This window comes from Festucalex cinctus, chromosome 10 (assembly GCF_051991245.1).
Source record: "Festucalex cinctus isolate MCC-2025b chromosome 10, RoL_Fcin_1.0, whole genome shotgun sequence".
NCBI lineage: Eukaryota > Metazoa > Chordata > Actinopteri > Syngnathiformes > Syngnathidae > Festucalex > Festucalex cinctus.
In genome coordinates this window covers 10,076,051-10,094,628 of record NC_135420.1, presented here as the reverse complement: position 1 = coordinate 10,094,628, position 18,578 = coordinate 10,076,051, and the positions used below count along the sequence as shown (strand labels likewise).

Here is an 18,578-nt window from a genome sequence, read left to right as displayed (position 1 = left end):
TGTCAATCAGAGATTTCCATGTCAGCACTGGTACTCACATGTTTAGCCAAAACCAATGAGATTGATTGTCTATATAAGGGTCTGAGAAATGTGTGTGGTTGCCGGATTATTGCTCACTGTTACGCTGTGCTTCTCCGCTGCCCAAGGGGGGCTTGGCGTGTTGTGATTCTCGATGCATTCTCGTTGTTTTTAGTTTAGTCAAGTTATGAGAACAACTAGTTAAAACCTTATTTGTGTCTGCGTTTTGGGATCCAACCTCTCAGCACACAACAGAATACCAAAACAGACACATAACGGGTCGTGAACTCTGGCGCACGGTCATGAACTCTACTCCAACTTAACCCAGGCATGACCCCAGACATGAGACAAGAGCCAAACTCCTGCATGACCCGAGTCATGACAGGCGGGAATTGAATCCGCGCTGCCTGCACTTACAAACAGTTGCCTACACGGAAACATTCCGGGGGGAGAGAAAAAAAGCTGAGTACGCCATCAAACGGACAAATCACGAGCGATACTATGCCAACGTACAAGAATTGGAGATGTGTGCCCAGCACTTCTCGGCGTAAATCACGTGATGTGCGCTGGTCATTAAAGTTTAACTCAACAGGAAATCAGACTCTTGCTCCACCCCTCACTAAGATTGGAAATTGCGAATGGGAAGAGGGTTGGGTGTGGTCAGCATTTGTAGACATCAGTTTATCAGCAAAAAAAAAAAGTTGATTTAGTGTTGAGTTACTCTTTAACGCAAGAGCAAAAGCAGAAGTATAAATCAGGCTTAATCCTCACAGTAAAAAACAAAACATCGACAACAGTATGCTAAAGCAATTTTCCAACCCTTTAAGCTTAATGATTCCAGTAGCTAATCTAACAAGGACGCAGAGGTCACACCGTGGAGCTACATAAGCTGCAGTATGTGCAGTTGCAAGCACAGGTGGGTGTTTCTATTCATGTTGTGTCTAGGAAAATCACAGTGCTTATACATTTGAGCATACATTATCCACAGCCGCAGATGAACATCTTATTTCATAGACGTAATCCTAATCAATTTATTTCCTTGCCTCTTGACGCCACTCTCCTCGCCTCCCACTCAGAAAGTCATTCCCCTACCATCTCATCCTGCCGTTCCATCCAGCTTTCCCCCTCATTCTCTCTGACCAAGAGCCCACTCTCGATCTTTTCCTCTTGCCGCCCTCTCAATCCCTCCTCCTTGATGGAAAGCAGGTGCTGTTTTCTCAGCTCATCTCGTCATTTCCTCCCTGTGGCTATATTGCCTTGGCATCAAAATGCCAAGTGTTTCCAGTGATTAGGGCTTTGCTGGGGGTGGGTGAGCCAATATGTGCCCTGAGATGTGACAAGGACACTCGTTTTACAATGAATCTAATCGGAAATACATTGAATTCGAGAGCATTTAATTGTTGTGCCTGTCACTATACGTCACTCACTGGCATAGATAGATGAACAAATATTTGTTTGTAGTATTTTTGGGGGACAGATTAGGGGTGAAATTGGATAATTAATTGCTGTGATCTCATCTTTGATGATCAGTTACCTTGGAAAGTAACTTCACTGACTACTTAAGCTATCTTCACTTGCTCGAGATGTTTATGAAAACTGGCTGATCATTGGTTGATCTAATGCTTCACACATTTCCCTTTGTTAGAAAAAGTCCAGATACAACTGGGGACAAAAAGTCTAATGGACATGTATAGAAATATGCTTGACATATTACGACAACTTGTTAAACAATTTAAATACTTGATAAAGACGTGACAGAATTCAACAGAAATCTATTGTCACACATTCCGACCAACCTGGCACAAGTCATTGAAAATGTCGAGAACAGCAGAGAATTGTACAACTTCTTCAAATAAATGGTCAAATAAACTGTTTTTGATGTGTACAAGTGACTAGAAAGGTAGAAAAGCAATTGAGACAAACTTTTAGCTTCAGCAGAAACCGACAACCTTGCTTAACATAAAAATGGCAACTGGTTTTGCCAAAAACTTATTGGAAGTACATTTTTAACAATAATATTTAAGGATAATGTTTTTTATGAATAAATAAATAAATAAATAAATACAGCTTTTTGCTTAGCATAAATAATTGTTTTTATATAAAAATGTTCACATTTGGTGTATTTTTGTTTTCAAGCTAGAAAACATGTCGACAGTACAGCTAAACTGTAGTGGTCAGGAAATATACATAAGGGCTAATTTCCACCTTGAGAACAGCACATGTGACATACTCCCCCGGATGACAGGGAACAGATGACCTCATCCCCTAATACTTCTCGTTGGAAGATGTAAATCATTTCCTTTTTATTACTTTTATGTTCCATCATGTACAGTTGTTTGTTGTGTCTGTGATGGTTATAGGGATGTAACAATACAAAATACATTTAAAATCGATTTAAACTACTTAAAACATGCACCAATGTGAAAAATAAAAGATATTATTATTTTTTATTTTTATTGTTGTTTTGTAATGTTACAAAAATGACAAAATACAGATGTTAAAGTAAAACAATCTTTCAATTATAAAATGAGTCATTCATTTTGTTAAAAAAAAAAAAAGACATGGCCTGTTTGTGCAGCAAGTATATCAAACAGATAAATGTGAATTAAATGTTACACTTAAAAAAATTGCAAAATTGACGAGATGTTTGATGTGTAGTGTTATAAAACTAGCGACCATCAGACAAGAAGGAAATTCACTCCATCTGTCTAGTATTTGTCTCCACCCGTTTTGGCCATTTCCTTTTCTGTCAGGTCATTTCAACCCGAGAGAACTGATGACATGACAGTAACTGGTCATTGAAGGTATTTGAACGCCATCTTTCTCAATGTGAGTCTTGGTAGCCTAGTGGCAGAAGTGTGTTGTGGGGTTCACATGACAACTGTTAACATTTCACAGGAATACTACTATCTCCATATCATATATAATTATTAGCGGAGAAACAGTGAGCACAAATTCTGGGGAGAGAGAGAGAGAGAGAGAGAGAGAGAGAGAGAAAGAGAGAGAGAGAGAGCGCATACTGATGATAAGAATACTGTATTTGTTCACCTGTACTCTTATTTACATCATTGATATAAAATAAACAAAAACAAAATAAGCCAGAGCAGCCTCACCGATTTTGCATCTTAATTAATGACATACTGTATTTGTAGTGATAGACCAATGTTTTTTCAAGGCCGATACCGATTATTAGTAGTCGAGGAGGCCGATAACCGATATTTCGAGCCGATATTCATTTGCAGTAAAATAGAAAAAAAGGGTTTCTTTTAAACTATATTGACAAATTTGATTTAAAAAAAAATGTAAAAAAATTGCAGAGCTTCCAGGGTCATTAGCATAAGCTAAATAAAAAAAAACCCACAATAATAATAAAAATAAAAAAGCAAGTAAATAGATCCCTAAAGATTTCTACTGTAAGTAATGTTTAAAATTAAAAATTTAAAATTAAAATTAAAATTTCAACATAATTTATTGATTTATTTTTTTTTTTTACATAAAAAGTGGAGGGAGATCCTATTTTTTATAAAATGGAAATTAAATAGATCCATAAATGAAAAGTTCCCTGCGTGACAAATTCTGGCGACTGTAGCTCATTTGGGGTTTTTGTTAGGGTTCATAAAAGGTTTCAAAAGATTTTTGCAGTGAAAATTTGTCTGAATATGTTCCAAACGACAAATAAAAACTCATACAATTCCTGATGAAAACCTCATATTCGCTGCCGATAATCGGTCTATCCCTAGTATGTTGTATCAAAATTCTCACAACTTTTGATCTGCAAGACGTGACAATAATGACTGACTCAATCCAGAACTGTCGCTAGACCTCAGTCTTCAGGAAATACTTTGGTGGCCCTATTATCATTACCCACTTACTTTGCTCCATATTTTTGATGATATGATCTATAAGCACTCGATTTGCACAGCACGCGGGCAACTTGGAAACAGGTGTTGCGATAAGCTGAAACTGAATTGAATTGAGTTGCGCTAAAAGTCAAGGCGCAGGGGAGCCTAATTCAGAACCTCTCAACTATGCCCTTGGTCTGAGCTGTGTGCACTGTCAAGTGTCACTGAGCTGATGAAGTAGGTGAAGAGGCGCTTAACTCATTAGAATAAAAAGTGTGACACTTTTACGTGTCACTACTGAGCAGCAGTTGTAAATGGAAGACAAAAAAAATATATCAATCAATAAAACAACCAAAAAAAAACCCCCCAAAGATAAACACATATGAAGAAAGTGCAGAACAACAACAAAAACATCCACTTCAGGGCAAAGTTGTTTTCAATTCAAACCCTAACAAAAACATCATCAAACATTAGTTCTCAAGTATATCTGTATGCTTAAAAAGGCCTCTAGTGCCCCTTAGTGGGAAGACTTATGACACACTAATGGGAAAATAAATACATAAATAAACACTGGAACTTGAGTAATCAAACTCTTTAGGATAATCTCATAGAGAAACCCTAAGTAATATTATATCAGCATTATGTAACCTTTCCAAATCCAAAACGGCCTCATTGCTTCATGTGTCTTTTCAGGATGGCAAAGAGCTGTCAGATTGTTGCCTCAGCGAGTCGTTCACGTCCCCGGCATGCACGCTGGGCGTCGACCTGCGCAGAGGGCGGAGGCGTTTGTCCGGCAACCTGCAGCTGCCGCCGTTGTCATGGCGCCAGGGGGAGAGGGCTCGGACACCTGACCGTGAGGTCATGTCCCGACCTACGTCTTTACCTTTCGGAGCCCCTCCCAGGATAGACATCACGCCGGTTGACCCGGAATGGTGAGTACGTTTTGGAGAATTGAAAAAAGCAATGTTTTGTCACAACAATTTGAAACAACAAACAAACAGGAATTCAGTACATTTTAAGTCAGAGGTGTCCAAACTCTGGCCCGGGGGCCATTTGCGGCCCGCCGTCCATTTTTCAGTGGCCCACGGCATATGCTAAAAATGGCATTTGACTCAGTTCAAATAAATTAACAAAAACAAAAAGGTTTTTGAGATGGTCAAAGTAAGAAGGGAGGGTGTTGAAAAACACAGGTGCCATTAAAGGTTATTTTAGTTAACTAAAACTAACGAAATAACTAAAACTAAAATTCAAAAAGCAATTTCATTAACAAAATAAAATAAAAACAAAAATGCTTTTAAAAAACCGACAACTAACTGAAACTACATTTTATGTTTACAAAACCAACTAAAACTAACTATAATTACAGCAAACATGTCCTTCGTTTTAGTCTGTGGTAATTAATTTGATGCATGAGCCTTTGGGGATGATTTTAAATGTGATTTTTAGTAGATTTATTTTGATATTAACCAGAATAAGGACGTTTGAAAGTATGGTGTTTTTAAAATATTGCGCACAAGTAATACACATATAAAAAAATATATATATATATAATAATAAAATAAAACTAATACTGAAACTAACAAACTAAACTAAAACTAAGCATTTATTAAAGAACAAAAACTAATATAACAAAAACTAACAGAACTACCCTGAATTCTAATTAAAAATTTTCTATTAAAAACAAAACTCAAAATGAAGTAAAAACTAACTAAAATAAAAAATTCCAAAACTAATAACCCTAAAGCCATATTGAAAAATAAATTGGTTTATATACTGCAGCATTTTTTTAAATATGCAAAAGCACAAATAAATTATTTGTACAATTTTTAGAACTAATCACAATTTCTCTTCAGAACATTATGTGGCCCTTGCGTCCTTCTGATTTTCTGTATGTGGCCCTCAAATAAAAAAGTTTGGACACCCCTGTATATTAAGTAGACATAACAAGTCAACAATTCACGCTACTTCATAGAATGTAAATAACAAAATATCAGGAATGTATTATATGCTATTCAAATGTGAGTTTTTTATATTCTGGCTGCTTGTTTTCGTCAATGTTTACCACACACTGTAGCAAAACATAATGATTGAAATGCTCCTCAATTCAGAGCTATCCATTCATTTTCCTGACACCCAAGTTGGATATGTAGGCCATACACCATACAGTGCCATTATTCTTCTAGTTAGAGAGCGCTGACATATTTGTGTGAGCTACCTGCAATATTTCAGAGCACCATTATATGTGGACTTTCATTTTTTATGAAGATCCAACACATCACGCACCAATCTGATCAACAAGTCAGTGTGACTGCATTGTTTCCTTTAAGACAAGTGTTCTTTTCACAAAAAACAGTGTTCTGAAAAGTGCTGCTCTAGGGGGTTTTATGTTAGGAGGAGTTTTTTTGTGTACTGCCTGCATCTCTTCAAAGGATATTGACAATTTTTATTGACCAATATCTAATTAACTTGACCCCCTTTTTGTTAAAATTGTTTTATTCCTGAGGTTTTTTGTGGAGTTGCAGTGCCACTTTCTTCCACAAGAGAGCAGTGAAAACATAGGACACAGTTTGACTTACATCATCATCAGAAAATAAATAAATAAAATAAAAATAACACATACCATTCCCGTTATGTTATTCTAACTTATAAGGAAAGATACACTTCATAACTTGTGAGGGATTAGAGTGAGGAAGATGTAATCATAATAAGCGTATGAAAAGAAATATTTGGAAAGGATTTCCCCCTCGCCTCTCATCCTACAGGGATATTCATTGGCTCGGGTCCTTTGAGGATATGATGACGTCCTCATATCTGTCGTCATTCCTTTTGTTAGATGCAGCTCAGCCCAGTTTGTAGTGTTCATGGCAGGCAAGGTGTGCGTACGTCATTCTCTGGCAGACATTACCCTGGTGAGCATCCAATATTTTCAGAGCTATTAAGGTGCAGTATGTCTCCTTCAGTTTGCTTGACTGTTAAATGTCTGGGTCAGCAAGCTCCTTCCTGAACACTGTGAAACTCCTAATTGAAATTGTGGAATATAAACTCTACATGGGAAGATTTTGACAAGATTTGGAAATGACTCTTGTAAAGTTCACACCTTTTAGTCTGAGAATGGGAAAATCGTAAACATTGGTTCGCACAGCCCAATTTGCATAAGCTGAGTCAAAAGAGAAATAATGAAATTGTTTTTTATTTATTTATTTATTTATTTTTTAAAATATTAGTTCTACAGACAGAGGAGGGGGCTTGCCCAACATTTAGTGGGTGGTGATTCCAAAGAGAGGTTACCTGTAATGTTTCTTGTTTGCGTTCACGTCAATAATCAAACAACACTAAATAGCTGCTAATTATTTAATTTAAATATAATACAGTATTTTTTTTTATTAATTTTGATCTAAAGCTAATTACAAATAGTAATAATTACAAAAAGATTAATACACACAGATGTAAATACAAAAACAAGACACATAATCCAAAACTATTCTATGAAAATATTACGCAAAAAATATAAATCAGTCAAAAATACAAATATGTTAGACAATAAAAATAGACAAAAATATGAAACAAAATCAGACAAAAGCATACAATATTATATGCTACATGAATATTAGCATTTTATGCTACACAAATATTGCCAAAAATACAAAAATATTACACAAAAATATCACAATAATGAATTAGAAAAATAATAAAAATACATTATTTCACAAAAACCTAAATTGCTTCAACCATTCATTGAATGATTTCTTTGTCAGCAGAAAACTGACTGAAAAAAAAAGCTTCTTTTTTTTTCGGTGTGTGGATACTAGTATCTATTCCATTTTCTTTCACCAACCCGGAAGTAAACAAAAATAGGAATTGTGGGATATATCAGTGCTAACGAGTGACATAAATGGCACGGTTAACTTTGACAGTGCCGTTAACAAACAGCGTGACTAACCATGTTTTGAACAACGCATCTTTAACGGCCGGTTAGTTAACGGCGGGTTAAGAATTTAGGGCGGTTAGGGGTTAAACAGTGGTTAAAATAACCGAGAATTGAACAACCGGGCCCTGGTCCATTGCTTGGATCAATTTGACCCAACAAAATGACCCAATTTTCTGGGTTGTACAAAAACAAACTGACCGTTTGGGTCAAATTGACCCAGTAGAGGGTTGGTCCTTTTTTGGCCCAAAATTTGGTTATTTTGGACACAGCTGTTTTTAGTTCCATCCATCCATCCATCCATCCATCCATCCATCCATCCATCCATCCATCCATCCATCCATCCATCCATCCATCCATCCATCCATCCATCCACATGTTTACTATAATAACTCCCTTAATGCAAGTATATATTAAAACTCCACAAGGAAAATGTCTCCTTGAAATAAAGCTCTTTGAAGCTTTCAACTTTATTTGTTCCCCTTTTAACTGCGTCTTCTTGTCATTATTCTTCCCTAGCAAATATCCTCTGTTGTCTGAGATTTTCTCCACTCTCCTGTGTTACTCTCTTACTCCAGAAACCTTTTGTGTATCCATTTACGTCTTCTAATCTGGGCCACAATGCACTGTTGTTTGCCCTCACAAGTGAGAGCTGTGGTATGAAAGAGAGCGTTAAGAAGAATGGAGGTTATATAACTGGAGACTCTACATTAATGTCTCTCATCTCAGGACATTAGCCTGACACAAAGACCCCCCCCCCCCCCCAATCATCCATCACCTGCACCTGACCTACTGTTAGACATGCAAGATCTCCTTCCCCCTGGCATAAAAAAGTCCCACGCATATTCTCCTTGCTGCAAAGGTTTCACTGTGAGATGCTATTTATAGAACAGTTATTTTGCAGTATTCTTAAGTGTCTCTTCAGTTACTTATCCTGCAGAATGTTTTTTTTTTTTTTTTTTTTTTTAATAGGCAAGGATCTACATATATGTCATGTTTATTTTCTTCAGTCTTCTTTGAGACCTGATGCCAGCAAGGAACATTTATTTGGTTAATAACCACACTCCAAAACCTACTTTTATCGTCTTCACTTTAACTGAAGTTGTTTTTGTCCTTATATATAACAAAATGGCCATGATGCAAGTGGTTGCCTTAGTAATGTAAATTTCGAGTTGTCTTTGTTTTTGTCATTTTTATTCATTTCTGGCAAACCTACACTGCTTATTTACATGAGATAAGGCTTGCTAAACACGAGGGAGTCTACTCTGCCTTTTTCGCCAACTTTCACCGATCTACAAAGTATTTTGGACACACTAACCCGAGGAGCGACAGCCCCTCTATAGAGCATAGATGTGATAGCGATACTAGAGGGAAAAGTTTCCTAGTGCATTTTGAAGTCCCTTGCCATTGATTCAGTGAACACATCCCGGACGTTGTGCAACACATGCACAATAAATACTGTTGAGTACATTTGACTCTCTTTTGAGTGGGACCAAATAGACTCTAGACTTTAGAGTAATATTTACACTCGGAAGAGAGTAAAATAAGGAACTGGAAAAAAATAAATACAGGTGACTGAAGGTAGGAACAAACAGACTGTTGATCGACTCCCTGAGCCACACAGTTCCTGCTTTCTGCTAGTATATCGCTCGTGTCAGCTGCAGCTGATTCCATGATTGCATGGAATCTTCCTCCAAGAACAAAAACCATGTCTTTGGTCTCTTGGAGAAAAGCAAACAGTAGGAGGGGCATAGCTCAGGTAGTAGTGTGGCAGTCGCCCAAAGATTGTGAGTTTGTTCCTCAACACTTGAGTGAGTTTTATTTTTTATTTTTTTTTAGTTTTGTTTTATTTTACTCTCTTCCTAGTGTAAATCTTAGTTTACTCTAAAACTCTCATCAATTTGGTCCCAATCTAAATAGAGTCAGATTTACACTACAGAGTTTACTGTTACCTGTCATCTAACTTCACAGTCATACCTCATCATTGAGCTATTGGGCAAATCATAAGGCAGCGAAATATTCTTTTCTATAGCAATGAAGAATGGTGCACTCATTTATACTTTCTGGTGTTTACATCCCACAATAAGCTAATATGAACAGTGGTACAAACGCTGGCTGACCAGGTGAACAAACTTGAAGTGAAGCACTCAAATTGACCCCTCATCATCTTGGGTGATTTGGTGATTTTAACAAAGCAAAATTTAACCATGAACTTCCTAGATGTTAGCAGCCAATGGCAAACACAATCATCTACATCAGTCGTGTCCAAACTACTGATCGGGGGCCACCTTTCGGCCCGCCGTCCATTTTTCAGTGGCCCGCGACATTTCATAAAAATGGCATTTGACTCAGTTCAAATAAAATAAACAAAACAAAAATGTTTTGGGATGGTCAAAGTAAGAAGGGAGGGTATCGAAAAACTGGTGCCATTAAAGGTTATTTTAGTTAACAAAAACTAATGAAAAAACTAAAACTAAAATTCAAAAAACAATATTGTTACCGAAATAAAATAAAAACGAAAATGCTTTTTAAAAAACGAAAACTAACTGAAACTACATTTTATGTTTACAAAACTAACTAAAACTAACTATAATTATAGCAAACATGTCCTTCGTTTTTGTCATTGGTAATTAATTTAACGCATGAGCCTTTGTGGATGATTTTTAATGTGATTTTTAGTAGATTCATTTTGATATAAACTGGAATAATGACGTTTGAAAGTATGTCACACAGAAGTGACATCATCTAGCAGCAGCCAATAGAAAAGCACCTTCAGATGACGTCGCTCCCATGGTGTTTTTTAAATATTGCACACAAGTAATTACTACTACTACTAATTACTGAAACTAACAAACTAAAGTAAAACTATGCATTTTTTAAAGAACTAAACTAATAAAAACTAACAGAACCACCCTGAAAACTAATTAAAAAAAAAAAAGCGAACAAAAATGAAAAATTCCAAAACTATAATAACCCGACTGCCATATTACAAATAAATTGGTTTATATAATGTAGCATTTTTCTAAATATGCAAAAGCACAAATAAATTATTTGTACAATTTTTAGGACTAAACACAATTTCTCTTCATAACATTATGTGCGTCCTTCTGATTTTCTGTATGTGGCCCTCAAATGAAAAAGTTTGGACACCCCTGATCTACATCCATGTACTGCACTCAGTACAAAAGTTTTATTCTCACCTCAACACAAGTTCTTGCCCTTAACATACCTTCATGGGGATTATCCAACAAGTGAATCATTTGGCACGGTAGTCGAGTGGTTAGCACGTCCGCTTCCCAGTTCTGAGGTCTCCGGTTCGAGTCCAGGCTCGGACCTTCCTGGGTGGAGTTTGCATGTTCTCCCCGTGCCCGCGTGGGTCTTCTCCGGGTACTCCGGTCTCCTCCCACATTCCAAAGACATGCATGGCAGGTTAATTAATAAACAAAGATTTATTATTCACATCTTCATCAGTATTGAGAAAAAGCGTCACTTGTGTCACTCGTCTCTTACTTTTAAGTGGGTGAATAAGACAACACATAGAAACATACTAAATATGGTTTAAACATGGTGTTGATCACTAAATAAGGAAAATATCTTCAGATGGTGGTCATTGGTGTCCATATTGTTGTTTCACAGCGATGACACATTTGCAGTATTTATGTGCAAACTGGCAGTTATATTAGATTGGTATCAGTTGAAATGTACATGTACATTGACAAAATGGTAGAGCACGAAATCGAATATAGGCATGAAATCAGAATCCGGATCTTCCTGTAGTTAAATCCATCCTAGCTTAGCTAACGGCTTGCACAATTACAAAATGAATGTCTTAAGGGTAATTTCAATGTGTAGGTTCCACTGCACAACCGCCTATGATTAATTTTCCCTTTCTTAACTGTTCAGCAGGGCCGCTCCCTGCCATTTTACTTGAGGAGTTGCTGGCTTAACATAGAAAAATTGGATCCACAATATTAGCACTTTAAAAACTTGCTTTACAAGAAACAATCAGATACATAGATTAAATGGTACAATTGTTAATACGTGGTCTACTCTGTTTCAAATTCACATTTTGCCCCTCTGTTGTCACTTCCTTTCTTCCTGTGGAAATGGTAAAACTGCTTCCATTCAGAGCAAAAGACATTACATATGCATTAAATTGTGTGTGAGTGTGAGATTGAGATTGTGGTAGTACAGGGTTGATGAATAGTATTTTAAAATGGGCTTTATTTCAGTGTTTGTTCAAATCAGCTGACCTTTTGAGCATCGTGTGTGTTTCGTGTGTGTTTCAGTTCCGGATGCCCATTAAGCTGTTTGCTTTAATCGCTTAATATTTTTTTCCTTGGCCTACACTTGCTGCTTCCCTGCCTCGCTTAAAGGTCACAACATCATCAGAATTACCACAAATCCCCTCTATAGGAAATAAAATAATAAATAAGTCAGACAACCTGTTACCGAGCATGCCATCTTGTCGTCACTCCGGCAGCCGGCCAATCATTTCCAGCGGAGGCGTGGCTTGCGCTCGCTGCATGCTCGCTCTCAGCTCCTCAGCTGTGCGTATCCTGAATGAAAGAGCAAGTGAAGCATTTCCTTGCGTGTTGCGCTGCGCTCGCCGCTCTGCATGTGAAAGTGACGAGCGATCTGACTCGGGGGGGCTCGACGTAGTTGGGCTCACCCTTGCGCCACACCGGGAGTGCCTTGAGGGAGGTCTTGGGCTGTTTCCCAGCGAGGAGGTCAGTCAAGCAGGAGTTGATGGAGAGAACGGAGCAATTTTAAGCCTCTCTGAATCTTTCATAAGGTCGCGTGGATGGACTGCGAGAAAGAGTTGGTCCTGGGATGCGCTTTTAGCGGGAGAGGGGAGTGACACAGAAACACAGCAAGAAGCAACTTATGAGTCATCCAGACCAGGAGGGTGACCAGCACTGAATTCTTGTGTCCTCCAAGGAGTTCAATTTGGAGATCCTCTGATGACGAACAGAAGAGCAGAGTGCAGCAGAGGAAGGGGGTGGGCATGACTGCTGTCTGGCTCGTCCCTAAACAGCCGAACAGCGCCGAGGCGAAGCGACCCCAAACAACGCACAGGGTGTCAATCGAGGGGAAGACTGAACAACTTTAGACAGAAATTGAAAGTCATCCAGGCCCACAGCGATGTCCTCAAACGAGCTGAGCGTTGAGATGGACTCCTGCATCCGGACGTTCAAGGAGCATATGCATCTGGAGCTGGAGCCCCCCAAGGTCCCTGGCGTGGTGGGAGGGAAACGGGGCGCCACATCCCCTAAACTTTCCCCTCGGAGCTCCCCGCGGCTCTTCCGCAAGCTGATGGTCAACAAGAGCATCAGACAGAGGCGACGCTTCACGGTAGCTCACACCTGGTAAGGCTGACGGGAGGTCGGGAGAAAGCGAAGGGATGGGACGTGATTTGAGTGAAGGAAAGACAAAATGATGTGGAAACGGGATGTAATTGTGAAAGATAGTCTAGAGCGGGTGGATTTAGAAACAAAGATAAGAGGGTGAAAAAGCAAACGAGGGATGAACCATGGAGTCACGACGGGAGAAAGAAGTGGAGCAAATGTAATTCTGTACACGGAAGAAGTCATGAAAACGGATAACTTGGTTTTTGATAAGAATTGCTTGTCATGAATGAGGCCTGTCTGGTGATTTGCCACTGGGTTCGAAATTATATAATCTAACATAAATGACAATCCCTATCCTCTATTACCCCGGTACATTTTGTTGTTGAATTGGTTTTGAGCGATTGCATTTATGTCATGTGAATATGTGAACCTATAGCCCCACATATGATTTGCCTAAGCATTAACTTGCATCCTCACATCCCGACTTTATGAATGAATCGCTTTGCCCGTTTCTATTTTAGGCATTTTCACCCCACCCCCATGCTCTCCCCCATTTTTTTCTGAGGTTTGCCGCCACCACTGTGAATATGAAGGGAGTGTTTGCTGTGTTATGCAATGTATGGATTAGTGGCATGGGGGCGGGAAGGGGGGGCTTGTCTACTTTCAAGCCTCAAGGTGACTCTTGTAAAAAAAAAAAAAGAACAAAAAAAAAAACTTCACCGTCTCTTATGTGTTCTTAGCATCGTCTTACAGTTCGAATGGGATTTCTAAATGTGAAGGCCATCTAGGAAAGCTGTCTTCACTTCAGCATATGATATAGTGGTTTTGTCATTACAAGGGGGAGGGAGGGCGTGTGTGTTTGTGTGTAGAAAGGAAATGAGTCCAGATATAAATCTGCTCCTGCATGTTGTATCTACAGGCTGTCCTGTTTGTATGATGAAAAGGAGATAACATGCTGCGTGTGCGCGTTTCCTTGTGGAAATAGTATGCCATAAATGAGTCGTTTACACCTAATATATGTATCCAGATGCATCCACGTGTGTGTGTGCAAGTATGCGTATTGGTCTAACGCTTTGATATCCTACTTTTTTGTGAGGCTGTACCAGCTCCCAGGGACTCCAATCGCTGTATCTCTTCTTGTATAGCCTATTTCTAAGCAAAAGGGGATCTGTGGGGGTTGGGTGGGCACAATGTTTAAATCATTTAAAGAAGTCACCAGTGTTCTATAGTCTCCAGTATATGATCTTAACTCTGTGATATTACAAGACCCACAACACATTAAACTGGTCCATTTCAGCCAATTAACAGTCATTCTTAAGATACATTCCCCTTAAGTGCATCTTTCTGTAGCTGAGAAAAATAAAACATAAATGAATGATAGAAAATACAGTTCATGACATTTACAAATCTGAAATGGGATTATCAACAGGATTACCGGTGTAAAATTACCATATTTTCCGCACTATAAGGCGCACCTTCAATGAATGACATATTTTAAAAATTTTCCATATATAAGGCGCTACAGTAGAGGCTGGGGTTACGTTATGCATCCATTAGATGGTGCTGCGCTAAAGGGAATGTCAACAAAACAGTCAGATAGGTCAGTCAAACTTTATTAATAGATTACAAACCAGCATTCTGACAACTCCATTCACTCCCAAAATGAAGAAACAGCTGTTTTATTATTTTCTCTGAGGTAAAATATTAGTATTAGCTAGCGATCTAAGATGGTGGGATCTTCTGCGCATGCGCGTCACCGATCGTGCAGGGTCACCAATAGCGTCTTGACATTGAGACCTGTTGCGGCTCAATATTGGTCCATAAATAAGGCGCACTGGATTATAAGGGGCATGGTCAGCTTTTGAAAAAAATTGAAGGTTCTTAGGTGCGGAAAATACGGGTACACAAATATTTCCCCTTACAGGAAATCCAGTATGATTAAATATACAGACATTGAACCCATTTTAAGAATTCTCTTTTGTCTTAAAATGTCATTCTTCCTCTGATGACTAATAGTATTCGTCACTATTTTAGAATCTAGCACTGCTAGTGACTTGTTGTCACAACATTCCAACAGGCAACATGAAACAGATTTAACTTCCACATTCAAAGGACGATCTCGATGTTTATCGTCCTCTGTCTGACATGAATCACCTCTTCCCAAGCTATTTTTTTAAAGGTCAAATATCAAGGTCATATTTTTTATTTTTTATTTTTTATCCACGGTCACATCAATATTATAGCTGCCCTCAGATGTAGTTACAATACTGCTAAACTAAAGTGGATATAAATAGCATACACAGTACACACCTCTGTTCAAATGCCAGTTTTTTTGTGTTTTTTTTAGAATTAAAACCAATGAGACTTAAGGTAAAGCATTTCAAAACATTTTCCATTATTAATGTGACCTATAACATTGGACCATAAGGAAATTATTATGGTCTGTTATAACTCGAACTTGTTTTCAACAGTTGATGAGGACAGAACTACTACTAAGAACTACCGTACATTTGTGACAAAATAAGTGTATCGCGAAGTAATTATATGATCAGAAACATCACAAATATTACACTGAGACTCAGCTTGAATGAGCTTGCACTGGAAAATGGATGACAAACACCGTATCACTAATGCCAATGTCAGACTACGCGATTTTTTTGTCTTACACGACAGTCACATTACCCGACAAATTCGCTCCGTGTCTTGGATGGGGCGTGTTGTCACACTACACGTCTGAACGCGAGACAAGACACCAGCCGATCATCGCGTGTTGTCTTGCCAAGAGAGACGCGTCGGCCACTGTTTGTCGGGGAGGTGGGACAAAAAAAGGAAAAAAAAGAAAAAAAAAAGAGGCAAGGACAGGGAGTGTTTGCGTGAATGGAGCACGCATGGGACAAGTGTGATGTGAGCGCATTGCTTGCGCTCCCTGCTCCGCAATAGTGTTTAAAATATGATTTAGTAGCCAACACTGTATTTTAATTTATTTAGGCCTATATGCGGCGGGATAATTATCGCTGATTTTGTTAATTAATTTGCGGGATGACATCTTGTTTTATTATTTTCATCAAACACTGAAATATTATATTGTTTAAGTATTTTTTACTGCTTCATTTATTCATATTTGACTTGTTTTAGTACGGTGCATTGGACAGTAGGCCACTCACTCCGAGGGGGGAAAATTTCAAGTGAGAGCGGGTGACAGTTAAGGCGGCGAGGCCTGGCCCGACTATATGAAAATGTGATCGATCCTCACTAAATATGTGCCCATCTCATATGCCCATATTTCTGAAATTATTAGAACAACAGTCACAATATATTTTGGTCCTCTATTCACGTCGTTGTTGCCTGACGGGTTGCACGGATGCGTGCACGCTCCATGCAGCCGCAGCGCTGCAGCGGGGCGCTTTTTTTTTTTTTTTTCCTCGAGATGCACCTGTCTGGCCCCATCCCAGGAAGTATCCAGGGGATAAATAAATAAATACATAAACGAATAAATAAACAAATGTATACATAAATAAAAAGAGCCATAAAGTGCTGTTCAGTGTGTGATTGACGTTTCGCTCACTCTCGCTATTGGTCAATGCTATGGAACCAAACGGACGACGACGTAGGTATGTCACATTATGCGTCAAGACGAGCAAAAATTCTACTTTCGTCGTGATGGTCGTGAACCTTCCCGGACAACAGGCGACCAATTGTTGAACGTGTCACACTACACGGGCGACGCTACGTCAAGACAACCCAAAATCGTTTACGACATGCCCCGTTTGCCCGCGACACGTCGGTCGGGCTGAAATCGGGCTGTTTTCGTGTAGTCTGACCATCGGCATAAGTGTGATAGAGGCCTGCAATGTGTTGGGTGTGGTCTTTGAAATCTGGACTATATGCATATGATACACTGTTTTTTAAATTACACTTATAATAATCATGTTTTCTAATTATGGGTCACACAAAATGAACTTGCTGTTGGTATTTTGTTTGCCATATTATACAGCAGGGATGTTCAAGTTTGGTCCTCGAGAGCCCCTATCCCGCCTGTTTTCCATGTTTCTCTGCACTAACACACCTGATGATCAGGATCGTTATCAGGCTTCTGCAAAGCTTGCTGATGAGCTAATCATTAGATTCAGCTGCGCTGAAGGAGGGAGACGTGGAAAATAGGCTGAATAGGGGCTCTCGAGGACCGGACTTGGGCACAACTGTTTTACAATATGTAATTTTGGTTTTCAATGTTAATTTTAGAATAATTTCTTGAAAAACAAACAAGCAAACAAACAAACAACTAAACACGTTTTTCTCATGGTGTCAGGATGGGCGGGTGTGAAGCAAGGCAAGGAGGCAGAGGTGAAATCCAAAGATGTTTTAATCAAACAAAATGGGGTGGTAAACAAAGTGCTGGCAGGCAAAAACAAAAACAAAGTCCATAATCCAATGATAAACCAAGCCAGCGACATGACGAAGCAACAGAAAGACGACAGGAAACCAGAGACTAAGGCCCTGTTCACACGGAAGCCGTCTTTGTTCCTCAAAAGAATCTTGTACAGACGGAAACGTTTGAAGACATGCGAGTGTCCAAACGGCTGTAATGTATATGCCAAGTCTGGAGTGGCGCTGTTGCGCAGCCACGGCGCCAAGAAACGTTTCTAAGGAGTAATATGGCGACCTCACAACTTCAAAAGTCTATGCCTATCCAGTAATATATACAGATCAGTGAGACGAACACAGGAGAAGTGACAATGGCCGGTGATTCAAGTACAACATCACTCAAAATATTTTGCTATAAAAAGCATAAGCAAGCTAAGGAGGTTGCGCAAAACGACTACGACACGACAATCCGCCATTGTTGTTGAGAGACTGGCGGTTCGCGCGCATTTGCGCAGAATTGGAGCGTACGTCATCAAACATCGACAATGCGTCATCATTGAAGAACTGCGACCACTATGTCATCACTGCAAGATTATCCTGCATATGGTGTCCACATTGGAATGTACGGAGCGTGTTTTGGAATCTTTCCACTCTGGAGCCCTGTTGCAAGCTTCGAAACCTTTCGTCCGGCTTTCAGTTGGAAACCGCCGTGTGGACGAACTGCCCAAACTTGTGCGGATACATTGAAAGGGGCTTTCGTGTTGACGGGCCTAAATACTCAAAGGCTAATTGACACTAGACACACCTGGACAAGACACAAGTGACTGAGGGCACTGATTGGTTGACACACGAGGAAAGGCAGGCAAACACAGGTGGATGTGATCAGGCTTGACGAGACCAGGGGGGCAGATCATGACTGACTAAAGAAACATGAGGACAAATATAAACAAATGGGCTCTGGGTGGTAAGGTGGTATCGTCACTTGCCTTTGGTGCAGGTTAGCGTGGCTTCATTTCACCACCTGGGAGACCGTGTTTGTTTGTGTAAGTGAATGAAAAAAAAAAAAAAAGAGACAAA

General features: G+C 39.2%; 1 protein-coding gene across 3 annotated transcripts in view; it reads left to right on the top strand.

Annotated features, from left to right (window-relative positions):
- pde4ba (phosphodiesterase 4B, cAMP-specific a) overlaps positions 1–18,578 on the top strand; it is a 199,959-nt gene that overhangs the window by 32,382 nt on the left and 148,999 nt on the right. For 2 of the 3 annotated variants that reach the window (XM_077533933.1, XM_077533932.1), the window contains exon 3: positions 4,554–4,792. In XM_077533933.1, the coding sequence (XP_077390059.1) occupies positions 4,554–4,792 (239 nt within the window). Of the gene's footprint in view, positions 1–4,553; positions 4,793–12,331; positions 13,155–18,578 lie in introns of those variants that run through there. The other variant, XM_077533934.1, reaches the window with a different exon arrangement.